Here is a 24821-nt window from a genome sequence, read left to right as displayed (position 1 = left end):
CTTCCTCTGAGCTCCCCCAGACTACTCCCCACTCACCCTCTATGCCATAGTGGGGCCCCCATCAGAAGGCAGGGGCCAGGCAGGCTTCAGGAGAGCCCAGAGGTTTCTTGAAGATTCCAAAAGCACGTCTGGAACTGGAGCCTGGTGCTGTGAATGGGGGGCATTTCCCAGCAGAGAAGGAGTAAGCTGTAACTGGAGGGGCCACTCCCCACCCAGGGAAGGATGGACACAGCCTCCTCATCTACACGCAGGCTGGGGCAGCAGGAACTTTCCAGGGAACATTTTGCCCTTGGAGGTGTTTATCCTTTCTCATCAGTTGGGGAGAACTTTTTGAATATTATACATTAGAAACTTACGTGTCAGAGGCACTGAGAGTAATTTTTCCAGCCGATTTCTCCTTTTAACTTTGTTTATGGAGTTTATTTGCCAGAAAAGAAATTTTAGCTTTTGTAATGTCAAATAGGTATATTTTCTGCGAAAACTTCTAGGGTCCTCGATATTGCCGAAAGGGTTTTCCAAAGCACAATCAAGTTATTTTAAATACACATTCAAGATACTGCTGTGTTTTTTTTTTTTTTCTTTTTTACATTTATATGTTTGAATCCACCCACAATCTATTCTGGGGATTTGTAGTGAAAAGAATTCAATCTCACTTCATTCTAGACTAATAGCCAGTCGTGTCAGATCACTGATGAAATAAACATCTTCCCCCAAACTGAAATAACACCTTTGTTTTCTATTAAATTTCTGTAGATGTTGTGCTTTACTTCTGTATTCACTAATTTATTCCATCTATTGGTTTCTTGATTTTGGATTTATTAGTTACACAGCCTTTACAATATGCCTTATTTATCCTTCCGCTGAAATTTTAAGACAAAACACCCAATTTCCTCATTCCCATGAGTTGCTGGCCGGTACCGGACTAAGTTTATATAACTTGTGAAAACGAAACGTTGAGTAAGATCTTGCCCTCCACGAGCACATTTCAGTTCGTTTGAGTATCTATTACTTTATGTCCTTCAACAAATCTTGCTGGTGATGGTTCTTCTATTGTTCTGCATTTTCTAAGCATTTCACAGTAACTCACTTCTGGGCAGTTTTTATGATTTGTAAAAGGCAATGTCACTTATAAACTAACCATTAACACCGTCAGAATCCCATATGCTCTAAGGTGGGGCCCTCGCTCCTAACTTCCCTCATCTCCTGGCCACGTCCTTGCTTCTCACTTTTCATTCCTTGTTGTAGACCAGTGGGACACAAACACAGCCATGCATCCGCCTCGTGCTGGGTCCCCTGAGAACCGAATCTAACCAAGAGGAGCACGAAGAGGCCAGCTCCGGGGTGACTGGATGGTGTGGGCAAAGGTGGAGCTACCGCCTCTCCAGCACACTCACCGAGACAATCTGGCTCCGAATGTCTTGCAGGTGACTTCGCAGTACCTTCATGTCCTTAGAGCCCGATGCGCCGGCATCCAGAACAAACAGCTTGTTTGAAATGTGAAGATCGTTCCCAAACCTAAGGGAAGGGCAGTGGCCTCATCAGGGTGATGCGGTCTCACCAGGTGTCACCATGGACACCAGGCTCCTGTATAGCTGATCTGAAGCCAGAATGTCCTGGTGACTTTGAAGAGGCTGCCCCCTCCCCACTGTCCACTGGCTGGTCATATTACGGTGGTGTGAGGCCTGGGACCCCTGAGCTCCCAGTCCTATGGATGGGGGGGGGGGTGGCTCAGGTTGCACAAATTGGCAGGGACACAGTATGGGAAGACTTCAGGTCCCCTGATGCAGCACAGGTGAGGCCCATGCTCTCACCTCGGATGCTGGGAGGACGGAGGCCACTACAGAGGGACGGGTAAGAGCAGAGGGTAGGCATGAAGGCCACTCCCTCAATGGAAAATACTAGCATGAGCCTTCTTTTTCCTATCAGGAGGACAACAGGGAAGTGTCTGCATTAGATAAACCAATAGTTTGTGTTACTGGAGGATTATATAGAGATGCAGCTTCAACGTTTTTTGGCCAAACACGAAGTAAAACCACACGTTTCTACACCGTGACCCATGCACATTCATACTGCTCAGTGAAACAAAAGTTTTCCATAAATGCTTGCCAGGAAAGGCACTCTGGTATTTTCCCCTCCTGTCCATCCCACTTTCGTGACCAGGTCAGGACCCCCAGGTGACTGTCACGAGCCCCTGGTGAGTGGCAACTTAGACTTTGAGAAGTACTGCTCGGTGGTAAGATGACAGTCATCAGAGGAACTGAGAGCCAACACAACAAAAAGAACCGCGCATCTGTGTCAGGCATGGTGACAACAGTCGAAGCCACTGTATTATACGACTAACACTTGCTAAGGGTTGAACTTAAACATTCTCACCCAGAATTCAAACTTCTGCCATGCCTGTGGAAATTTCTTACCATTTTCCAGGGGGCGGGGGACATATTTATTGCCTACTTTTAGTGACTCAATACATGATCAGTTCTGAAGTCTCAAAAAAACAAAAAACAAAAACCATTCTCACCAAAAAATAAATAAAAAGCAAAGACAGAGAAACATGTGAGGTGACAGATGTGCTAACTAACTAGACGGGCGCGTCCTCTCATAATGTGCATCAGATCACCGTGACACGCACTTCAAGTATCTTAAAATACGATTTGTCGATTATAATTGCCTCCACAAAGCTGAGACATGACGCATGCAACTCCTAACAGAAGGTCCCCTGGGCAGTGGTACCGGGAGGTGAGGAAGGAGGTGATAAGTCTGTTGTTTTACATCCCGTGGCCTTTACTTTGGTTGCATTTGTTGTGTTTTCAGCGTTTTGATAAAAAATGAAATCTACGCCACAAAGTCAACCAAGCAAAGGAGGCCTTTGATTCCTTCCTCCAGTGTCCGTGAGCTCTGTGAGATGGCCCCTGTCCCCAGCAGTGCCCTCACCTGTTCCTGATCTCCTTCAGCAAGGACGTGTCCTTGTCGTACCCGAACTCGCCTCCAGCCGGCCGAGGCACGTTCATGATGTCGGCATGGGTGGCCACCAGCACGACGTGGAGCGGGTTCTTCAGCTTGCCACCAAAGGCTGAGGGCAGAGAACAGACGTTTCACAGGCGGGTTGTCCTTCCTGGTTGTCTCCAAGGCAGGTAAGACAGGGCGTGCTGGCCAGCCCGTGTGCAGGGTCACCTCAAGAAGGCCCTGGCCCAGCCAAGAGTGGGTTTCCTGGTCCTCGGGGAGGGCAGCTCAGAAGTGGACCAGCACCAGAACTCAAGACAGCTTCTCAGATGTCCCCCCAAGTGGCCCTGCTTGCCCAGTGAGAGGAAATATGGCTCTGAGCAAAGGCACCTTTCTAAGACCTAGAAAGCTCTGTGAGTGCAGCTACACCCAGAAATGTCCAAAACAGGGACTGTGGTGGTGCACACAGATAGCCTCTGGTGGGGAGAGTGTTTTGGAAAGAAAACACCAGAAAGAATGAGAAAGAGAGTCAGAGTGGATGTACTCTGAGGGGGTTAAGTCCACTTATTTGACTTTTATAGGAAATCAAAAAAAAAAAAAAATTGATAGCCCAGTTGTGTTTCCACCATGAAAGGCTGCCCAATTCTGTTTTTTAAAAAAAAAATTTTAATGTTTATTTATTTTTGACAGGGGGAGGTGGGAGAGGCAGAGAAAGAGGGAGACACAGAATCCTAAGCAGGCTCCAGGCTCTGAGCTGTCAGCACAGAGCCAGATGCAGGGTTCGAACTCATGAACCAGGAGATCATGACCTGAGCCGAAGTCAGATGCTCATCTGACTGAGCCACCCAGGCACCCCTCTGTTTTGTACAAAGGAACAAAAGCGTATTCCGCGCTATTTTCTGCTCTAGGAATAAAGTTAAGATAATGCCTTCAGTCAATAGGGACCCTTCCGTTCTGGATGGAAACACAGAATGAAGGGGGTTCATTCTGCTTATTAATTACGTATCATTAGGTAGAGAGACACAGAGGCCATCTCTGGGAGGAGTCCACCTCTACCCAACAAAAGTGACCACAGCTCTAAAGTATAGGAAGAAAGCGAAAAACAGCTCTCTAGAAATCCCTCAGACTTGGTCTCTGAGGCAGGAGAATGCAATCATGTAACAATTCCCTGCGGAAACATCCAGAGTGGGAATCTTGTCACAGGAAGCAACCACCAAGGAAGCCTCACTGTTAGCCCTGAGCTGTAGATCCCCCAAGTGGCTGAGCGGCCCACGGGAAGGGCACTCTCCACCAGGACGTGCTGGCTTACCTATGGGTTCTTCAACCGGCACAAGAGACTTCAGGAAATTCAGCCAGAAAATCACTTGGTTCAACTGGATCTCGTAGGGTTCTTCCAGACTGAAAACGATGACGTGGATGGACGTGGGATCATTTGCAGCGAAATAGTCATAACAGCAGAAGTACACTGGATTTCCAGAGAACTCCCACACACTGAAATCACCAACTCCTACAGACAGAATGAAGATTACTGTCTGAAACAGCACCAACAAGTGCCAATCACCATTTTGCTTGCACCTTAGTGACCACCAAGGGAAAGAGTGATGTCCGTAGCATCGACCTGTTTATCTTTGCATCTTCGGAGACACATGCATTCCTTCTCTCCCCCCAGGGATTCCTCCTCACAAGGAAGGAGTCAGGGCAAGATGCCGCCTTGGGTTCCCCGTCAACAAACTCACACAGAGAACGTACATGATAAGATTCCGTATCCTCACATACGTATAAATTCTTTTTGGAACATGACAGGGTATACGACGTTGAACATAAAAGTCACTACGACATGTAACTTAATTCTGGCTTAGTGATGACCATGTTCACCTTCCACAGGTGAGTTAGTGACCTATTCAGGTGGGTCAGGAGCCAGCAGGCTGCCTGCACAGGGGAAAGACACAACAGTTGATTTGCAGTTCCGCACCTGAAGGATGTGGGTGAAAGCGTGAGGAGGTGGGGGTCCGTGAGGTCACCCAGCGTGGGGGGCAGCTGCTCCCACATACCTGAGTGTGGGTGCAGAGGGTTTTTGTAGAAGTGTCTGTGCGTGAGACTCTGACTGCACTTCCTGAGGCACCTGGCACCTTGCAGTGACCATCCAGACACAGGACCGCCCCACCCCTACATGGCCACACCCCAGCAAGACAGTGACCACCCACCCACCAGCCTCTGGGGGGACATGGCAGGACCACTTACGTTGTAGGATTTCAGGCTCTCTTTCCCTAATTCTACCCTCAGTGCTTATTTTGGGCCAGAAATTCTGTAGTCAACAATTTGGAAGATCCGTGGCTCTTCTGGAGCCCCCTCTAGGAGCACACACACTCCTGGGGATAGGACTCTCTAAGTCTGGCAGCTGAGACCTTGGAGTGAGGGGTTCTGGAATATGGTCTTGAGTCCTCTGAGAATGGGGAGCACTGAGAGCCAGACCTGGGGCAGGAGGGAGTTATGGAGGAGCTGGGTGAAGGCTTGTGGGGTGCTGAGGACACACTTCTCCTCTCCCTATGAAGCATGCCAACTCAGCTCCGGGACCTCGGAGAGTACTCAGCTTTTAGGATAGCACAATGCCCATGGACTTCAATGCCACCTCACTGGGGCCAGCAGAACCTCCATGAAGATGCTCCCGAGTGCCATTTTCTGAGCGCCTCTCCTGTGCCACTCTACCAGGCACTCGAATGAACATCGGCTCATACACTCTTCACAGATGAGTCTCGAAGAAAATGCTTGATCCCTGCTCTAAACTGCATCTCAACAGGGCAGAAGCTGGTGTTCAAGTGACATGGGCCCAACTGGGGTTCCTGGGAGCTCGGAAGGTGCAGCACCAAGGATTCAGTGGTTGATGGAGATAGTAAACCTTCCCTGGTAACATTTAAAGCTTCACCCCCTTGGAAATGATTGAGAGCACTTGAAATTTTGCCTGTGGGAAAAAACTGCCTGGCCTGTATCATAGCATCAGCCATGAGTGGAGATGTATTCAAGAATCACTCTTCTCATACTTGCATTTGTCAATCTTCTAATGGGATTATATTTTATAAGTTTTCTCATCCAAGTGGATGTTTGGTTCTGCCTAGAAAATGTATTGATTTACTCAGCAGTCATTTATTAAGCACCTACTGTGTGCCTGGGGCTTTGCTAGGTGCCCAGGACAGCAGGGTGTCTGGTTTCACTAGGGGTATTGACCAGCCACGCTTCACTGGGTCATCCCAAGGTCACTTTGTGCGGCTCTTCCTCTGTCCTTCGTGGGGCTGTGACACATGCAGCGGGAGAGGCCCCCTGGGGGGGTGATTTACAGTCCGGGCAAAGGGACTCTGGGCGCGCTCCCCGGTGCGATGGGGGGGCTACTGTACCATTCAGATAGGCGTTCTGGATGTCGATGGCCTTGGTGGACTGGTCATCGGCCGCGCAGTGCGGGTGCTGGGGTGGGGCCACCACCACCTCTAGGGTCCCCCTGGTGAGACCCGGCTCGAACATCATGCTGCGGCTCCTGACGCTCACGTGCTCGCAGCCCGGGTACAGGTTGCTGATGCTCACGGAGCCTGCAGGAGGAGAGGAGGCAGTGAGACCCCGCCCAGGGCGGCGTGTGTGCGTGAGCCCCTCCCTCCTCACCATGCCTTGCCCCTTCCCACGACACTCTCTCGTCCCCACCCCCTGCTGGGCTGTGTGGACCCCTCCCGTGTGCTATGCGGCAGCGGTTCAGGGATGTTGCCTGGATTCTTTCTGGCTGCTGCACCTCCCACGTGCCTTTCCTGAGCTGCTCTGGGCCCCAGAGACGGATCCCATGGGCTGCATCTCTGGGGTCCCCCGGCCACTTGGCTTCTGGTTGGGGTCAACCAATGGGAGGCCCTGGACAGGCTGCAGGGAGAGAAGGCCCAGGCGTCCTCCCCAACCCCCATCACTCCAGGCTGCTTCTCTGATTCCAGTTGTGTGTCTGTGACTCTAGACACCCGAGCGGCTTCACCCCTGGGGTCCAGCTTTCCCAGGAACACGATTTCTTCCTCTTGTCTTTACAGCCCGAAGGGAGGAACGGCTTCCTTCTGTTCCAGGCCTTGGATGCTTCACCGTCTCTAGAATGAGCCCCTGACTTTTGCCCAGGACACTGCCCTTCCATTAATGTCCCCACCTGGCCCCTGACAGATGCAGGTAAAGCGGTACCACTTGGTACATGAGATGGTGTTAGGTTGATTGCAAATAGATTCTACACAGTGACAGGCTAGGATTGTCCAGGGAGAGCTGACAGGATTTGGTAAAAGGTAGGCATTCCTACACCTCGGTGAGTTTTCATTAGGAAAGAGTTTTTATACAATATTTTTAAAATAATAATTTCATGGTGGGGGGTGCCTGGGTCGTTCAGTTGGTTAAGCGACCCACTCTTGACTTGGGCTCAGGTAATGGTCTCACTATTCCTGGTATCAAGCCCCACATCTGGCTCTATGCTGACAGCATGGAGCCTGCTTGGGATTCTCTGTACCTCCCTGTTTGCCCTTCCCCTGCTCTCTCTTCTCTCTCTCAAAATAAATAAATAAACTTAAAAAAATAATTTCACGGGGATTGAAATCATAGAAAGAAAACATGATTTTTTGCTAACTGCTGACCTCTAGTGGTGAAAAGTGGCAGGGCAGGCCTGACGGAGAAGGTACCTTTGCACCCTGGACAGAAGACCCATATAAGCTACCAAAACTGAAACAGGAAGAAATAGAAAATTTGAACAGACCCACAACCAGTAAAGAAATTGAATCAGTAATCAGAAATCTCCCAGAAAACAAGAGTCCAGGGCCAGATGGCTTCCCAGGGGAATTCTACCTAACATTTTAATGCCTATTCTTTTGAAACTACACCAAAAAATAGAAATGGAAGGAAAACTTCCAAACTCATTCTATGAGGCCTGCATTACCTTGGTTCCAAAACCAAAGGCCCCACTACAAAGGAGAATTACAGACCAATTTCCCTGATGAACGCGGTAGCAAAAATTCTCAACAAGATACTAGCAAATCAAATCCAACAATACATTTAAAGAATTCACCACAATCAAGTGGATTTATTCCTGGGATGCAGGGCTTCTTCAATATCCCCAAATCAATCAACGTGATACACCACAGATTAATAAAAGAAAGGATAAGAACCACATGAGCCTCTCAACAGATGTAGAAAAAGCATTTGAGGAAATATGGCATCCTTTCTTGATAAAAACTCTCAAAGGGGCATCTGGGTGGCTCAGCTGGTTAAGCACTGGACTCTTGATTTCAGCTCAGGTCATGATCTTACAGTTCATAAGGTTGAGCCCTGTGTTGGGCTCTTCACTGGCAGTGCAAAGCCTGCTTGGGATTCTCTCTCCCCCTCTCTCTGCCCCTCCCTGGCTCGCTCTCTCAAGATAAATAAATATACATTTAAAAAAATTTTTTAAACCCTCAAGAAAGTAAGGATAGAAGGAACATACCTCAACATCATAAAGGCCATATAAGAAAGACTCACAGCTAATATCATCCTCAATGGGGAAAAGCTGAGAGCCTTCTCCTTAAGGTCAGGAACATGACAGGGATGTCCACTCTCATCACTGTCATTGAACATAGTATTGGAAGTCCTAGCCTCAACAATCAGACAACAAAAAGAAATAAGGAGCATCCAAATCAGCAAGGAAGAAGTCAAACTTACATTCTTCACAGAGGACATGATACTCTATGTGGAAAACCCTAAAAGACTCCACAAACTGCTTGAATTGATACACGGATTTAGCCAAGTCGCAGGATATAAGATCGATGTACAGAAATCTGTTACATTTCTACACACCAATAATGAATCATCAGAAGAAGAAATCAAGGAATCAATCTCATTTACAATTGCATCAAAAACTATAAGATACTAGGAATAAAACTAATCAAAGGGGTAAAAAGTCTGTACACTGAAAACTAAAGAAAGTTTATGAAAGAAATTGAAAAAGACACAAAGAAATGGAAGAACATTCCATGTTCATGGGTTGAAAGAATAAATATTGTTAAAATGTCAATGCCACCCAAAGCAATCTACATATTCAATGGACCCCCTATCAAAATAACACCAGCATTCTTCACAGAGCTAGAACAAATAATTCTAAAATTTGTATGGAACCAGAAAAGACCCCCAATAATCAAAGTAATCTTAAAAAATAAAACCAAAGCTGGAGGCACCACAATTCCAGACTTCAAAATGCATTACAAAGCTGTAATCATCCAGACAGTACGATACTGGCACAAAAACAGACACGTAGATCAATGGAACAGAATAGAGAGCCCAGAAATAGACCCACAAATGTATGGCCAACTAATCCTCAACAAAGCAGGAAAGAATATCCAATGGAAGAAGGACAGCCTCTTCAGCAAATGGTGTTTGGAGAACTGGACAGCAACATGCAGAAGAATGAACCTGGACCACTTTCTTACACCATACACAAAAATAAACTCAAAATGGATGGACGACCTAAATGTAAGACAGGAAGCCATCAAAATCCCTGAGGAGAAAACAGGAAGCAACCTCTTTGACTTCAGCCGCAGCAACTTCTTACTAGACGTGTCTCGAGAGGCAAGGGAAACAAAAGCAAAAATGAACTACTGGGACCTCATTAAGATAAAAAGCTTCTGCGAAGGACTGGGACCTCATCAAGATAAAAAGCTTTTGCGAAGGAAACAATCAACAAAACTAAAAAACAACCAATGGAACGGGAGAAGATATTTGCAAATGACAGATCACATAAAGGGTTAGTATCCAAAATATAAAGAACTTATCAAACTCAACACCCCAAAAAACCAAATAATCCACTGAAGAAAAGGGCAGAAGACATGAATAGACACTTCCCAAATAACACATCCAGATGGCTCACGAACACATGAAAGATGCTCAACATTACCCATCATCAGGGAAATACAAATCACCACAATAAGATACCACCTCACACCTGTCAGAATGGATAACATGAACAACACAGGAAACAACAGGTGTTGGCGAGGATGCAGAGAAAGGGGAACACTTTTGCCCTGTTGGTGGGAATGCAAACTTGTGCAGCCACTCTGGAAAACGGTATGGAGGTTCCTCAAAAAATTAAAAATAGAATTACCTCATGACCCACCAATTGCATTACTAGGTATTTATCCAAAGGATTTAAAAATGCTGATTTGAAGGGGCACATGTACCCCAATGTTTACAGCAGCACTATCAACAACAGCCAAATTATGGAAACAGCCCAAATGTCCATCAACTGACGAATGGATAAAGAAGATGTGGTTTATATATACACAATGGAATACTACTTGGCGATGACAAAGAATGAAGTCTTGCAATTTGCAACTATGTGAATAGAACTACAGTGTATTATGCTCAGCAAAATAAGTCAAAAAGAGAAAGACAAATATATGATTTCCCTCATATGTGGAATTTAAGAAACAAAACAAATGAGCATAGGGGAAAGGAAGAAAAAATAAAATAAGATAAAAACAAAGAAGGAAGCAAACCCTGAGAGTTTGTTATTTTTAAAAAAAATTTTTTTTATGTTTATTCATTTTTGAAAGAGACAGAGTACAAGCAGGGGTGGGGCAGAGAGAGGGGGACACAGAATCTGAAGCAGGCTCCAGGCTCTGAGCTGTCAGCACAGAGCCCGATACGGGGCTCGAACCCACGAACTGTGAGATCATGACCTGAGCCGAAGTCAGACGTTCAGCCGACTGAGCCACTCAGGCGCCCCTGGAGTTTGTTCTTAAATACAGAGAACACACTGAGGATTATGGAGGGGAGGTGGGTGGGAGGATGGACTAAATGGGGGATGGGCTTTAAGGAGGACACTTGTTGGGATGAGCAGTGAGTGTTACACGTAAGTGATGAATCACTAAGTTCTACTCCTGGAACCAATACTACACAGCATGTTAAGTAACTTGAATCTAATTTAAAAAGGAAATGAAAAAGACACTTCTTCCCACTTGTTCTTCTCTGGGGACAGCAGGTAGCAGCCCCTGCAGGGTGGCTCCTGGACACTCGCCCCCCTCTGCTCTGGGTCATCTCCTTCCTCCTGCAGCCCCACATGCCACAGCTGTGATACTCAGCTGACCACAGAGTGAGTGTATGTGTGGTGGCCAGACCACACAGCGTGGGGTAGGGACCAAGTGACCTGAGTGCCTGCAGACAGGGGTGGCAGACATGTCCCCTGGTCTTGGCTTTCTGGCTGGTGTCAGCCCCCAACCTCCAGCATGTTCAGGAGATGACCTCGGAAAGGGCCAAGTTGTTAACACGAACCAGCTCCCTGCTGTCTGCGAGATATAAATGCACTTGCATGGAACATTTATATCCGATATCGGGGATGTGAATCAGTGTACCCAGAGCTTCCAATTTTCCACAAAGAGCCCCGTATCCAAATTTCTTGGTGAATGAGTTCTGAATGTCAGCAGTAAATCCAATTTTCCTCCTCCCCGTCTCTTGTATCACATATAGCTGGGTTTCAGCCTCTGCTTTAGACACACATTATGTCTCTGAGGCCCGGGTTACTTCTCTCTAAAATAGGTTCGTGAGAATCCAGTGAGATGACATATGTGCAGCACCTGAACCCAGGTCAGCACAGAGGAGGTCAACCACAGGTCGCTCTCCACTCTTTCTTGCTTCTAGGTTTTACTGTGGTCTCCCCAAGGGGCAGCCACTTTGCCAGCTGGATCTCCTTGTGGTGTCCCCTTGGCCTGCTCTTGTGTCTTTCCAGCATCTGCCACTTTCTTCACTCTTGCGAATCCCCAAGGGGACTTTCTTTCACACGAGTGACCAGGGAGAGCAGACCTGTGCCTCCTGAGAGAACAAAGCCGCCCGCTCCCAGGAAAAGGGACTACCACGTGATGGTCCCTCCCTTCAGCTGCTTTTGGTGACAAAACCAGCATCGACGCCAGGGCACCAGGAAGATTCTAAAGAACTGAGTCACGTGGGACACAAGAGCGAGCAGTGATTACCTCCTACCACCCCTGTGGGGGAAGCCCGACCCCACTAACCTGTTATCTTGACAGAAATTTGAGGGTTCGGACTGGAGAGACAGCTCTGAACAATTCTAAACAGAGGAAGACCCTCTGTGTCTCTGCCGACTGCGGCCAAGTGGCTTCTCTGGTCCAGAGCAGACTTCGTCCTCCACAGAACCTTCTGTGACCGAGCCCCACGACCAAGTCTCCCTCAGCGCTGCCTGGAGGACGCTGCTATAACACCGTGACCCTGGCTGATAATGCAGCTTTCCTGAGGTGCGTTTTATCAAGGATCTACTTCCAGATTCTTCCAGATGTGGAAGATGAGTGGAGACGTTACTTCGGAGAGGTGAGGGATGCGCAGGAGATAGAATCTGTGGCTGGTTCAGTTCAGCTCATGGGCTTATAGGGCATAATCTTCATACCCAAAGAGGACTCACAGACATTGCAGATCCCAGGTCTAAATAGAGGTCTTTGTCTTTGTCTCTGTCTCTCCCCCTTTCCCTCTCTCACACACAGATACACACTCACAAACAAGGGCGTGGTTCACACACAGAGGCTGAACCTAATCATTAAATCTGGAAAACTACTGGCTTCAGACAAGGTGAAACCCATCTTACAAACTGAGCCCAAATTATGGGAGACAATGGGAAAATGTGTGTCTGAAATGCCCTTATACTCCAGACGGAGTTGTAAGCATCGTCCCTAAGCACTGGCTTGGGAGTCAGACACATCAAGAATGCCAGCTGTGTGACACCGGGCAGCCCATTTGACCCCTCAGGGCTTCAGTGAAATACCCTGCAGGCTGTCGTGTGGATCAAAGGAAGTGTCACACGTACCACATTTTGTCCAGTGCCTGGCACACACTCAGTGCTCAGAAAGCACAAGCAATAGGTGTGAGCGACACTGTAGTCATACTAATTATAAATCCATTGTGGTTATTATCTCAGCGCCTGCTTGTAACTCCACTGCTGTTCAGAGTAAAGAAGTTGAAAGGGCGTGTAAATCTCAGTCAACTGTCCCCCAGCCCTGACGAATGCTCCCCAGACACTCCTCCTCATGGACAGAGAGACTCTGTAGAAACAAAACGGTAAAACCGCTGTTTTCAATGTGGGGGGACTGATAAGACACCTTGTAATATCACGGGTAGAAACTGAGTCCCTGCACAAAATGGAGAGTGAGGAAACTGTGAAGGGTTATATTCTTATCTTTGCAAAATGGGACTCCCCCAATCAGGCTGCGTGTGAGTGGATGGACCAACCGCAAAATCCTTAGGGAGCCTTTCGAAACCACCAACCTACTTGGAGTCGCACAGGGATGGAACCGAATTTTGTTGCTGTGTTCCTGAGTCACTGGGTGTGCCCAGCATTCCAAAAAGAAAGCCTAAGGGGGAGAACCCATCTTGGGGCCAATATTCGACGTGTACAATCTGGAACCTGTATTTGTTCATTTGACTTGTGTCTTCAAGGGCCGGGTACCCTGGTCTGTATTTTTACCCATGTAGCAGATATGTTTTATTCTGTCCCATTGCATTTAAAATACATTCACATAAACTGCACATAGCATACAATTTACCACATTACCCATTTTAGAGTAGAACATGACACCATTCTGTGATCCGCGCATTTGCAGTCTGGATCTTTGTGTCAGTGACCATGACTTTGGTGAGGCCCTGTCCTTGCTATTACTGGGGCATCTGCACGAGCAGGCCAACACATGGCCCACAGCCGGGGCAGACTAACACCTAAAGCCACCAAGACAGTGAGATCTGGTCACCCCAGGCCAGGTAACCAACACAAAGCTAGCACTCCTCCTAGACCGTGACGGAGACGAGCACAAAAGCAAGCACCTAGTGGAGAGGCAGGGGCAGGGGAGGAGGCGCCTACCTGCTGGTTTGGATGCCAGGGGTGAGGGCGGGAACCTGGCGGAGCTGGCGGAGGAAAGTCTGGGCCGGCGTCTTCTGAAGAAGCTTCTCAGCAGCCCACACTTGAGAGACTCCACCAGGGTGGTCTTCCCCGAGCCTGAGTGGCCGAACAGCTTCAGTTTGATTCTGGATTGGAGGTTCTGTGTGGGCCGCAGCTGCTGGATGAAGAGTCCTCGGTGCGTATCCTGCACACAGATGAAAAGGGGCGAATTAGCCACAGAGAAAGAGAAGGCTCTGAGCAAACAGCCAATGCCGACTCTTACAGTTAGGAACTCTTGCCGTGTCCTTCCTCAGAGTTCTCTGGTGATGAGAAGGTTTAAGAGCTACTCGCTTGGGAACTTTTAAATATGCAATACAGTATTATGAATTGTGGTCCCATCCTGTACAGCACATCCTGGCATTTACTTATTTTACCCCTGGAAGTTTGTACCCTGGTCTGCGACGCTTACCTGTGTTGCAGTTTCATTCCGTCCCATGGTATCTATAAAAATGATTCATGTACAGTGCACATAACATATAACTGACCATTTCCGAGTGACCAAAGTTCTGAGGCTTTACTGCATATACAATGTGTACAACCAGCACTGCATTGGGATCCAGAGCATTTCCACCCCCTAAGGAAGCTCCGTAGCTATAACCAGTCACCGCCTTTCCCTGCCCGGGCCCTGGCAACCACCACTGAGCTCTCTGTCATCAGGGAGGTGCCCGTGTCCATGGCATTTTGGTGCACAAGAAATGGGGTGGAGTAACTCCTGTGAAGCCGTCAGTTTAAAGGGGAACCAGGGCCAGCCCGTCAAGAGTGGCCGGGGACCCCTGCTCCTCTGTGTGGAGGGGCCCCGTTCCCTCACGACACCATGATGGCGCCACAGGCTGAGAAGGGGCATCAGGAAGTACATACATGATGCTGTGGTGGGGCCGGGGACCCCGTAACCTTCCCACTGTCCTCTCTCAGTCCTGCAGAGAGAAGCAGGATAATTCACACATTCACTCACTCGCTCATCAGCACACATTTATGGAGGCGCCAGGAGCTGAGCAAAGTGCAGGGAACAGGAAGGTGTAGACCCGACCCAGATCCGTGTCCTGGGGACACAGAGACACGTGAACACTGCCACCAAAGACAACAAGAGCACTTTGATAGGACGGTGTGGGCAGGTGTTCTGTGCGCCCAGAGAGCCCACCTGGACACCTCACAGTCAGGCACGGCTCTCGCCGCCCTGGCTCCATCCACCCTCACAGCCAGCCTGCTTTCCCACCCCCAGCCTGATCCTGGCCCCAGAACAGGGGCCTGTTGGAGTGTGGGGTGCAGGCTCAGGGTCCTTCCCCGACCCAGGATGGTCCCTCCGCTTTAACCTGTTAACTTCCATACATCCGGGGACCGCTTTTACTGGGTTCTCTTCCAGAACGTTCCTCCCCAGGAGGCTCCAGCCCAGGTGGGGTTCTCCATCATGACCCCGCTAGACTGTAGGGTGTGGTGGGATGATCTTCCCGCTCAACTGGGAGCCAACTTGAGGAGAAAGTCGTGTCCCCAGCACCTGGCAGGGAGGTGCTCAATAAAGGGGTGTGTAGAAATGGCAGGACTCAGGGGGACCTGCAGGAGCCTCTCAGAGGCTGCTGCCTGCTTTTAGTCTCCTGTGGTCTCAGGCCTGGCAGACTCTGCTTCCAGCTCTCACCCCGGGAGGGGGGATGTCCTGCTGGCCTCTTCCCGCTGAGCCACGGTGGCTTCTTCCACTGACCACCCAGCAGGCTCACCTGTCAGACTCCACTCCTTCCCCATTTTCTCTGTGTCACCCTGACCTTCCTCCTCCACATGGCAACACTGCCTCCTAGTGGGCACGGTGGGAATGGGCGCTACGTTTTCAGTTCTTGATGTTGGGGGTGCTCGTGGATGTGGGTGCTAGGTGTCCACACACGTTTACACATGTCCTGGACGGTAACAACTCCCTGGGTCCACCTGAGCGCTGAGTGTCTGCTGAGCATTTATTTAAGAGAAAAACTTGCTTATGATTACATGACCTTAGGCTTAACTGCATGCCACATATGACCCAGCCTGTTTTGGAGACTGTGTTATCTCAATAGTTGAGGTTTCCAAGAATGCAAATGCATAATAAATTGGTAAAAAAAAAAAAAAAAAAAAAAATATATATATATATATATATATATATATATATATAACCCTTCACGAGCTCCTACCCTCACTTGCGAAAATCAGGTCGACAAGCTGCTACAGTGTCCGCGTGCCATCCCAGCACTCCAGGATGCACGGGTGTCTGCAGGCACTTCATAGTGACCGTGCACGGGTCCCCATACCTGCCAATTTCACTACAACCCTCATGCCCTGGGCCCCAGCATTTATACACTGCAACACATTATATTCCACTATAGATATTCCCTTTGATGTCTTTGGTATATCACAGGGAGGCCATTCCATTCACATTTAACATAATCTGTGCAGGTACTTGTCACCCGTGCACTCCTCCCCCTGCCCAGTGCTCTGTAGAACTTGACGCTGTCCTTATTCTAGCTTCTCCCTTAGCCGCAAATTCCAATAGGTTCAGACACAAAGCCCTGCAGGGGAGGGAAAGGGCTGGGGGACCCCTGAATTGTGACCCAAGTCAGTGCAGAGGCTGAAGACGTTCTGTTGTGACACAGTCACTCATCCCAGAGCTGCCCACCAGGCGGGAAGAGATAGGGCGCTCCCTGGATCTCTCCCTGATGCCATGTAGTGTTACAGATAAGCCCTTGACACCAGAAGCAAATCTGCCTCCCAACCCTCTAATTTATCCTTCAAAGCCTGCCCTTTCCCCTTCCTTTCCAATCAGTCCCTGGCACTCCCTTCCCCTGCACAGGAAGCATCTAAACTGCAGTCACCATGTCCTGTGAGCATCACCATCCACTAGGAGTATCTCACCAAGTGGAATAGAACATTCTCCACTTATTTTGTAACACACAGCTTACTAACATATTGATTCTTTTGAGGACACCAGTGTCCTCTTCTCCTGTGACAGGGGAAAGGCAGAAAACCTGCTTCTGGCTGTAATCCAACCACCAGCTCCCAGGGACAGTGTGCAATTAGTTGGTTTGTGGCCCTTTTCTGCTTTGTGCACTTCTGATCTTGGCACCTTGACTTTGGCCATCACGTGCCCTGTGTGCCAGATTGAGGGTATGTGTGTCCCCTCTGCCTGAGTCCCTCAGGCCCTTGCAGTCTGAAGACCTAGAGGCTTGGTAACCATGACACACTGCTGCAGCCCCAGCAAACTTCCAGAAGTTTCTTTGGCTTGCTCCAGGGCAGCTGAGGGAAGTCATGTATATGCTTTGCTCAGTGCTGCCCTCAAATGACTACAGTTCACTCCTTTAAATTCCATGCAGGGTATTGGGGGCTAGAAGCTGCCGGCAATGTGTTTGCTGCTTCCCCGGCCAGACGGAGAACAGAGGCAGGCAGGGATGAAAACTCTCGCTTGGTCCTAACTCTAGTCAAGGTTCTCTGTGTCTTGCCCTGTCCTTGGCCAAGTTAGTTTAGTTTTAGCAAGAATCCTGTTCGGTCAGTTTAGTAAAAATCCCACTCCTTCCTACGTGAGGAAATTTCTTACCTCTCCCCTATATCTGACCACCTGGCCTGCTTTGGCAAGAATCCTGTTGAGTACGTCCCTACACACAGGCTCTGGGATGCCAGTGTGATAAGGTGAGCCATGCCTCACGTTTTCCTTCTAACCCCCAAATCTGACCCAGGGACACTCAAATGCTCCCAATGACATTCCTTGTATACCCCACGCTGCTCCCCCATGATGCCCTTGCCAGGGGTTCTCCCTGCTTCCCCACCCACTGGCTGTGCTGGGACTGACTCATCCACCCTTCACCTTCTCTTTGGAAAGAAGACAAGTTTGGAAAGAGCTCCCCATCAAGATGGACAGATCTGCCACAAGGCAAGAAAGCAAAATATGAGTCTTCTCCTTTCTAAGGAGACCCAACCTGGTCCTGCAGGATAATCCCTCCTCTTGCTCACTAAGAGCCTTGGAGAATCTGAACACAACCGATTTCGATGCAGAAGTACAACAGAAGATGCTGAAATCTCTCCCGGACTGCAGGTGGGTGGCGCATTTTCTCTTGTCACCAGTAGGCGGTGGCACAAAGACTGTTGGGGCCTAGAGCAGTGTCCCAGGGAAGGCAGCTGCCATCACCAGACAGGCGTGCTCTCCAAGGCTGACTGTGGTTCTGACGCAGAGAGGGCCTGAGGAAGACAGTGAGTTTGCCCCCCCTCCCCCCGCCCCACAGCTCTGAAGGTGGGAGAACACCGATTTCTTTGGAGGGAGCTCACAAGTCCCTCTGTGGTCTCTACCTACCAGGAGATCCAAGGCCACCTGTGCCCTGGTGGCCACAAAGCCCCGCCTCATCAGACCTTCCTGCATTAACACCAAGGACTACCGTGTTTCCTAAATTCTGGCTCCTGCCTTGGAATATTCTCCTGTGGTTAGTGCGGAGGTGAGGGCTGGGGTGGCCATGGCGGTGAGCCTCTAGCAGGTGAGTCTGCCAGGCTTGGGGAGAGGTGGGGAAAGCAGCAAGGAACGTGAGGATCAGAATTCTGAACCAGTCCTGCCTTCCAGGTGGTCAGAAGGTGTATTTGTGTAAGTGGGAGGCAGGACATGTGCTATTTTCCTGTTTGTTCACTCTAACCTTATACTTTAAATGTTTACCCAGGGATGGGCACCTCCATCTGCACTCCTGCCCACGGCTCACAAAGTAAGTGAGCCTGGAAAACCCCATCCAAGTGCCATCATATCTCACCTGGCTTCCAAGACCACTTCCTACCTGGTCTCTGTCGGGGCAGTCAGAGGGCAATTCCCAAAATGAGAGTCAGATTTTGCTCCCACCTGCTGAACACAACTGGACCAAACCCAGTCTCCTGACCTAGGTTTGTAAAGCCTCCTACCACTCTGATCAGTCACCATTCTCTCCCAGACCACCAAGGTCAAGTCCTGGTGCAGGCCCATCCCCCTCCTTTTTGTTTTCTAGGACACACCCACCCAGCTTTTTACTGCCCCAGGCCCTTTGCACTCACTTTTCTCTCTGCTTCCTCCCCACCACCTTCTCTGGTTGCCTCCCCTCTCCAATCTTTCATGTGTTGGTTTAAATGTCACCAGCAGAGTGGGTGGAAAGTAACTCCCCTCCCTTCTCTAATTTCACCCTGTTTGAATCCCTGCACATACAGCAGGGGCAACGATCCTTCTATAAAGGGCCAGGTGGTCTCTCCTATGATTGTCTTGTACCCAGAAACCGGCCATAGATAGTAGAAAGTCAATGGGTGTGGCTGTGTTCCAATAAAGCTTTATTTACAAAAACAGGTGGTGGACCCACTTTGACTGGGAGGCCATTGTTTGCCAACCCCTGACTTAACCCATCTGGTATTTTTCTTTATTCGTTTTTTGGCTGAGTTTTGCTTCTTTTGTTCACTGTGGTCTCTCCTGTGCCTAGAATAGTTCTTAGCATATCTAGACACTGTGAATATCTTTTAAATGAATATTATTTGGTAACTGCATTGCTCTTTGATGCCCTGGGGAATCCTGGTTTCTAGCTAACTTTCTTCCTGCACCTTTACCCCTGGCAATTTAGCTCCACTTTCCCATCAGCAAAGATGACTAAACATCAGCAGATTGACAGGGAAGACCATCTGAAATCTGGGAAAGCCAGATAAGAGCATAGGGAGGTGATGTGGCTTTCCCCACATGGCAGGATGCAATTAGACCCAGCAGGGAAGGAGCAGCAAGTCTTAATTATGCAAATGTAGTTTCCTTGTGCTGAATTTTAAATTCTGGGTAAATTCTACACTTTATCCTATTTTCCAAAATATTCCCAGGCACCTTTCTTCACTGTCTCATCTTAGGTGTAAGAACAGCAATTATTTTAATGTCAGCTTATTAAAATCTAATTGGAAGGACAATCAAGCCCCCCAGTGTGAGGGCACTGAACACGCAGGTGGGAAGAGACACGTGTCGTGGGCTCTGCGGAGGGCACCAGAGGCTCCAGCACACGGCTGCCCCCCAATCACTTCGTGGTGAACTGGGTCACAGCACACCTCGCCCAGCTCAGGCCTGTCCCGGGTTCTTCCTTTCCCCACAAGCTCTGGCCTGGCCACCCCCACCCCCACCCTGCCCAGATGCACTGGCTGCAAGGTCTCATCTCTCCAGGGTCAGCCCCCCTGAGCTAAGGACCCAAGTAGCCTCTCGCTGTGCTCTGGCCAGTCCTCTGCTGCCCCCTGCAGGTCAACAAGATGACTTAGGTTTTATTTCTGGAACAGGAAGCCCCTGGCTTCCCCAGCAAACCTTTAAAAATCTGTTCCTAGGCTTGTCAACTGATTAGACGAGAATTCAAGGGGGCATTTCTGTTGCTAATTTGGTCCACTTGGAAACCTATTTCAAGGCCACCCCCCTGCTGTGCAGATACAGACTTATCCCCATGAATGTGTTTATCCACAGGGAGGGGGGTCTTACAGAGGATGGTTCTCTCCCAGGGGTGTCAGGAAATGTGCAGTTTTTGATTTCACAATGAATGCGGGAGGGGCCAAGATGACTGGAGCTGCTTGGGGGTCCTCTTATCTTGTAAGGACAGGAAGTCCCACCACCCCAAACTGCCCACTGCACCCTGGTGAGAAAGACTGGGAACATCAAGAAGAAATGACATGGAAAGGAAATTGGTGACACGATGCTCCTATGTAGAGATTGCCCTCTTCCTTTCCCTTATCCGCGGATCCTGGTGTGATCACTCTCCTCCAGGTGACCTGACTTATAACTGCAAATACATCTACTGTCTTGGCTTCTCTGTAGGTATCACCTGCTCCTCCTGACAACCTACTACAAGTCCTTGCTGACATATTCTCCAGGGTCGCTCCTGTGACACCTCAACCACTTTCAAGAACCAGATTCCGGGACCGGGCATCCCCAATTCCAGGCAGTTACTTATTTGAAAATATATTTATTTTAAAAGACACGAATGTGGTTAGAAATACGGGGCAGCCAACTCCTCCCTTTCTGCCTCATCAGGAAGCTGAGTCTAGAGCCTTCTGAGGGAATGACTGCAGCAAACAAATCATGGGTCTCAGTGAACACGGAGTCCAGGAGACTCCGCTGAAGGGAGCAGGCCGTGTGGACCCCTGGAAGGAGATCGGGCTCACCGCCCAGCAGGTGAGCTCAGCACGGGGATGGATCCCCACCCCACAGCTGGTGAGGAGTTGGCACTGAAGCCCGGAGCCCACTGAAGGCCACGGGACATTCTTATTTCAGGACTGACTCTGGGTGCTGCACTGATGAGCGTGTGCGTAGCCTCACTGAGCCCCGCTTTCCTGCAGGAACGTCTCCATCTTTGGGATGTTGTAAAATCACAGCACCTGCCACACATGGACGGTTGAATGATGGCTGTTGTAACGCTGGCTCTCAAGGGGGCCCACTTGCCTTGTTGACACTCCCACATCTGCTCCTGGGTGCTGGGTCACAGGAGGGGCCACCACAGGGAAATCCCTATGTTTCTCTGGGACTCAGAGAGTGGTTTGCAGGCTACCAGCAACAACAGCAAACACACGGTGCTTACTGTGTGCAGACACTGGTGTAAAGACAACATTTACGTCATCACCATACTGTCAGGCAGCTCTACAATTACCCCATTTGACAAACAGGAAACTGAAGCTAAGCAGCTTTCTATTTCCCGAGCCAGAAAACAGCAGTGTTGGGATTTGAACCCAGGCCATCTGACTCCTGAGTCTGTGCACCCAGCCATCACTTTATATTTTTGCTTCTCAAAGCAAACGGAGAGAGGAATCTTTCTGTGGACTCTGGGCACTAACAGGGATGATGTCCTTTGATCACAGGTATTAAAATGACTTTTTTTGCTCTGACCTCTCCTTAAAGAAAAATCCCAGGATAATGGCAAAATATCAGACATTGGAATATTCTCTCTCCCATCCGTCTTTTAAAAAGCTAGGCATCCTTCTCACTGCCACGTAGTACTCCATTGTGTATATAAACCACCATTTCTTTAGCCATTCATCAGTTGATGGACATTTAGGCTCTTTCCATAATTTGGCTATTGTTGAGAGTGCTGCTATAAACATTGGGGTACAAGTGCCCCTATGCATCAGTACTCCTGATCAGTATCCCTTGGGTAAATTCCTAGCAGTGCTATTGCTGGGTCATAGGGTAGATCTATTTTTAATTTTTTTGAGGAACCTCCACACTGTTTTCCAGAGTGGCTGCACCAGTTTGCATTCCCACCAACAGTGCAAGAGGGTTCCCGTTTCTCCACATCCTCTCCAGCATCTATAGTCTCCTGATTTGTTCATTTTGGCCACTCTGACTGGAGTGAGGTGATATCTGAGTGTGGTTTTAATTTGTATTTCCTGATGAGGAGCGACGTTGAGCATCTTTTCATGTGCCTGTTGGCCATCTGGATGTCTTCTTTAGAGAAGTGTCTATTCATGTTTTCTGCCCATTTGTTCACTGGGTTGTTTTTCAGGTGTGGAGTTGGAAATATGGCCCTTTGTAGCAACGTGGATGGAACTGGAGAGTGTCATGCTAAGTGAAATAAGCCATACAGAGAAAGACAAATACCATATGTTTTCACTCTTAGGTGGATCCTGAGAAACTTAACAGGAACCCATGGGGGAGAGGTAGGAAAAAAAAAAAGAGGTTAGAGTAGGAGAGAGCCAAAGCATAAGAGACTCTTAAAAACTGAGAACAAACTGAGGGTTGATGGGGGGTGGGAGGGAGGGGAGGGTGGGTGATGGGCATTGAGGAGGGCACCTGTTGGGATGAGCACTGGGTGTTGTATGGAAACCAATTTGACAATAAATTTCACATATTGAAAAAAAAATAAAAATAAAAAAATAAAAAATATATATGTAAAAGATAAATAAATGAAAAGCTAGGCACCAAAATACAAGGGCGCCAATTGGTGGGAGAAAATAAAGGAAATCTGAAACCGGGACAGTGCAAGAACGCAGCTACTGTGATTTAAAGATTCTAGACTGGAAGACAGCCTACCGCCTCCCCTGGGCACACAGGGTTGGCAGGATCACCACACAAACTTCGCTGTATTTGAATTTTTTTTTTTTTCAACATTTATTTATTTTTGGGACAGAGAGAGACAGAGCATGAACGGGGGAGGGGCAGAGAGAGAGGGAGACACAGAATCGGAAACAGGCTCCAGGCTCTGAGCCATCAGCCCAGAGCCTGACGCGGGGCTCGAACTCACGGACCACGAGATCGTGACCTGGCTGAAGTCGGACGCTTAACCGACTGCGCCACCCAGGCGCCCCGTAACTTCGCTGTATTTGTATTTCCAATCATAAAAGCAACGTAAGCACATGGCAGGAAATCTGGGATCAGATTAAGGGAGAAAATACTTTTAAGCCCCTCAGTCTGATCCCTCTCTGCTGTCACTGGAGAGCCTGTCCTTCATGTACTTCGGTCTGGGCTTTACTCACTGTTTCAGACCTGTCACCACAATAACTTCCAGCTTTGCACCCAGTGTGGCCATCCACTTTAAAAAAAAAGAACGGGGGGCGCCTGGGTGGCGCAGTCGGTTAAGCGTCCGACTTCAGCCAGGTCACGATCTCGCGGTCCGGGAGTTCGAGCCCCGCGTCGGGCTCTGGGCTGATGGCTCAGAGCCTGGAGCCTGTTTCCGATTCTGTGTCTCCCTCTCTCTCTGCCCCTCCCCCGTTCATGCTCTGTCTCTCTCTGTCCCAAAAATAAATAAACGTTGAAAAAAAAAAAATTTTTTAAAAAAAAGAACGGACCTTTCCTGTGTGTTAAACACGGCACAGCCCAAGGAAACGCTGTGTCACCTTGTCCGAAGAGGATGTCTCCCTGGGTGATCCACCAGACAGGCGGGGATCATGGTTTGCCACTGATTTCTGCTTAAAAATGAGTGTCTGTCCCATCCCAGGGTCACAGCTCTGTGAGAAGTCTCTGAGATGGTGAGCAGCACTCCAGGCCCAGAAAGATTCGCCAGAGGCTTCATTGTGAGGAATGGGGCCCACCGTGACCGCTGAGCCCTGTACACACGGCAGGGACATCACTAGGGCTCAGATTCGGGTGGTGGCACCCCGCATGTGTGAGAACCCTCCTCCGTGGAATGTGGGAAGCCTGAGAATCCCTGATCCGTGAGGTGTTCAGCCTAATGAAACCTTCCTCTCTACCAGTGGACTGTAAGAGAGATCTAACAATTCACAGTAAAACTGTGTCCTCATCAAGTGAGTTGGGAAGGCCAGATTTCAGGTCAGTTTCTTTTTGCTGTTGATGGATACTACAATGCGTGATCGACTTACAACCACCCTTCTCTTGTGACATGTCACCTACAAACATAGGCTCTGCACTCACATGCAGGGCACCTTGCTATAAAGTCCACCCAGAGTCAAAGGTTGCAAACACTGAGCCAATCCGGCCGGTTGTTGTGTTCCAGACTGTTCCATTCTTCCATGTGCTGACTGACACACTGCTTTACCTTAAGGGAATTTGGAGATCAGGAGACTTTGTGGGCAAGTTCCTGGTTGGTCTGCTGATAGTGACTCCCAGGCTCCACCCCCTCTCTTTCTGCTTGTAAACAAAACACTTTCCCTTGTTTTTCTAGTCCAAATTCTCCTCCACAGTGAGACAGTGCACGGCAGTGCAGAGTGGGAGAAAACAATGTCTACATTTAACACATGCATTTCCTGTAAGAACATGTGAGTAAGGCTAGGGGTGCCTGGGTGACTCAGTCAGTTGGGCCTCTGACTCTTTTCATTTCAGCTCAGGTCATGATCTCACGATTTGTGAGTTCAAGCCCCATGCTGGGCTCTGTGCTGACAATGTGGAGCCTGCTTGGGATTCGCTCTCTCCCCCTCTCTCTCTCTGCCCCGGCCCTGCTTGCATTCTCTCTCTCAAAAGGAATATATAAACAAAAAACATTTTTTAAAGATTAAAAAAAAAGAACATCTGAGTAAG

General features: G+C 48.9%; 1 protein-coding gene across 3 annotated transcripts in view; it reads right to left on the bottom strand.

Moving 5' to 3' along the window:
• DAPK1 (death associated protein kinase 1) overlaps positions 1-24821 on the bottom strand; it is a 188731-nt gene that overhangs the window by 7013 nt on the left and 156897 nt on the right. For all 3 annotated transcript variants that reach the window (XM_047103057.1, XM_047103053.1, XM_047103048.1), the window contains exons 20-24: positions 13820-14042; positions 6330-6518; positions 4250-4447; positions 2932-3070; positions 1395-1515 (exon numbers count right to left, since the gene is read on the bottom strand). In XM_047103057.1, the coding sequence (XP_046959013.1) occupies positions 1395-1515; positions 2932-3070; positions 4250-4447; positions 6330-6518; positions 13820-14042 (870 nt within the window). The remainder of the gene's footprint in view (positions 1-1394; positions 1516-2931; positions 3071-4249; positions 4448-6329; positions 6519-13819; positions 14043-24821) is intronic.

The sequence above is a fragment of the Lynx rufus genome, unplaced genomic scaffold (assembly GCF_022079265.1).
Source record: "Lynx rufus isolate CCGP_SWC_20201006 ecotype Redwood Valley unplaced genomic scaffold, mLynRuf1.p SCAF_10, whole genome shotgun sequence".
Classification (NCBI taxonomy): Eukaryota; Metazoa; Chordata; class Mammalia; order Carnivora; family Felidae; genus Lynx; species Lynx rufus.
Note: the sequence above shows the minus strand (reverse complement) of the source record. Positions and strands in the feature narration are given on the sequence as shown.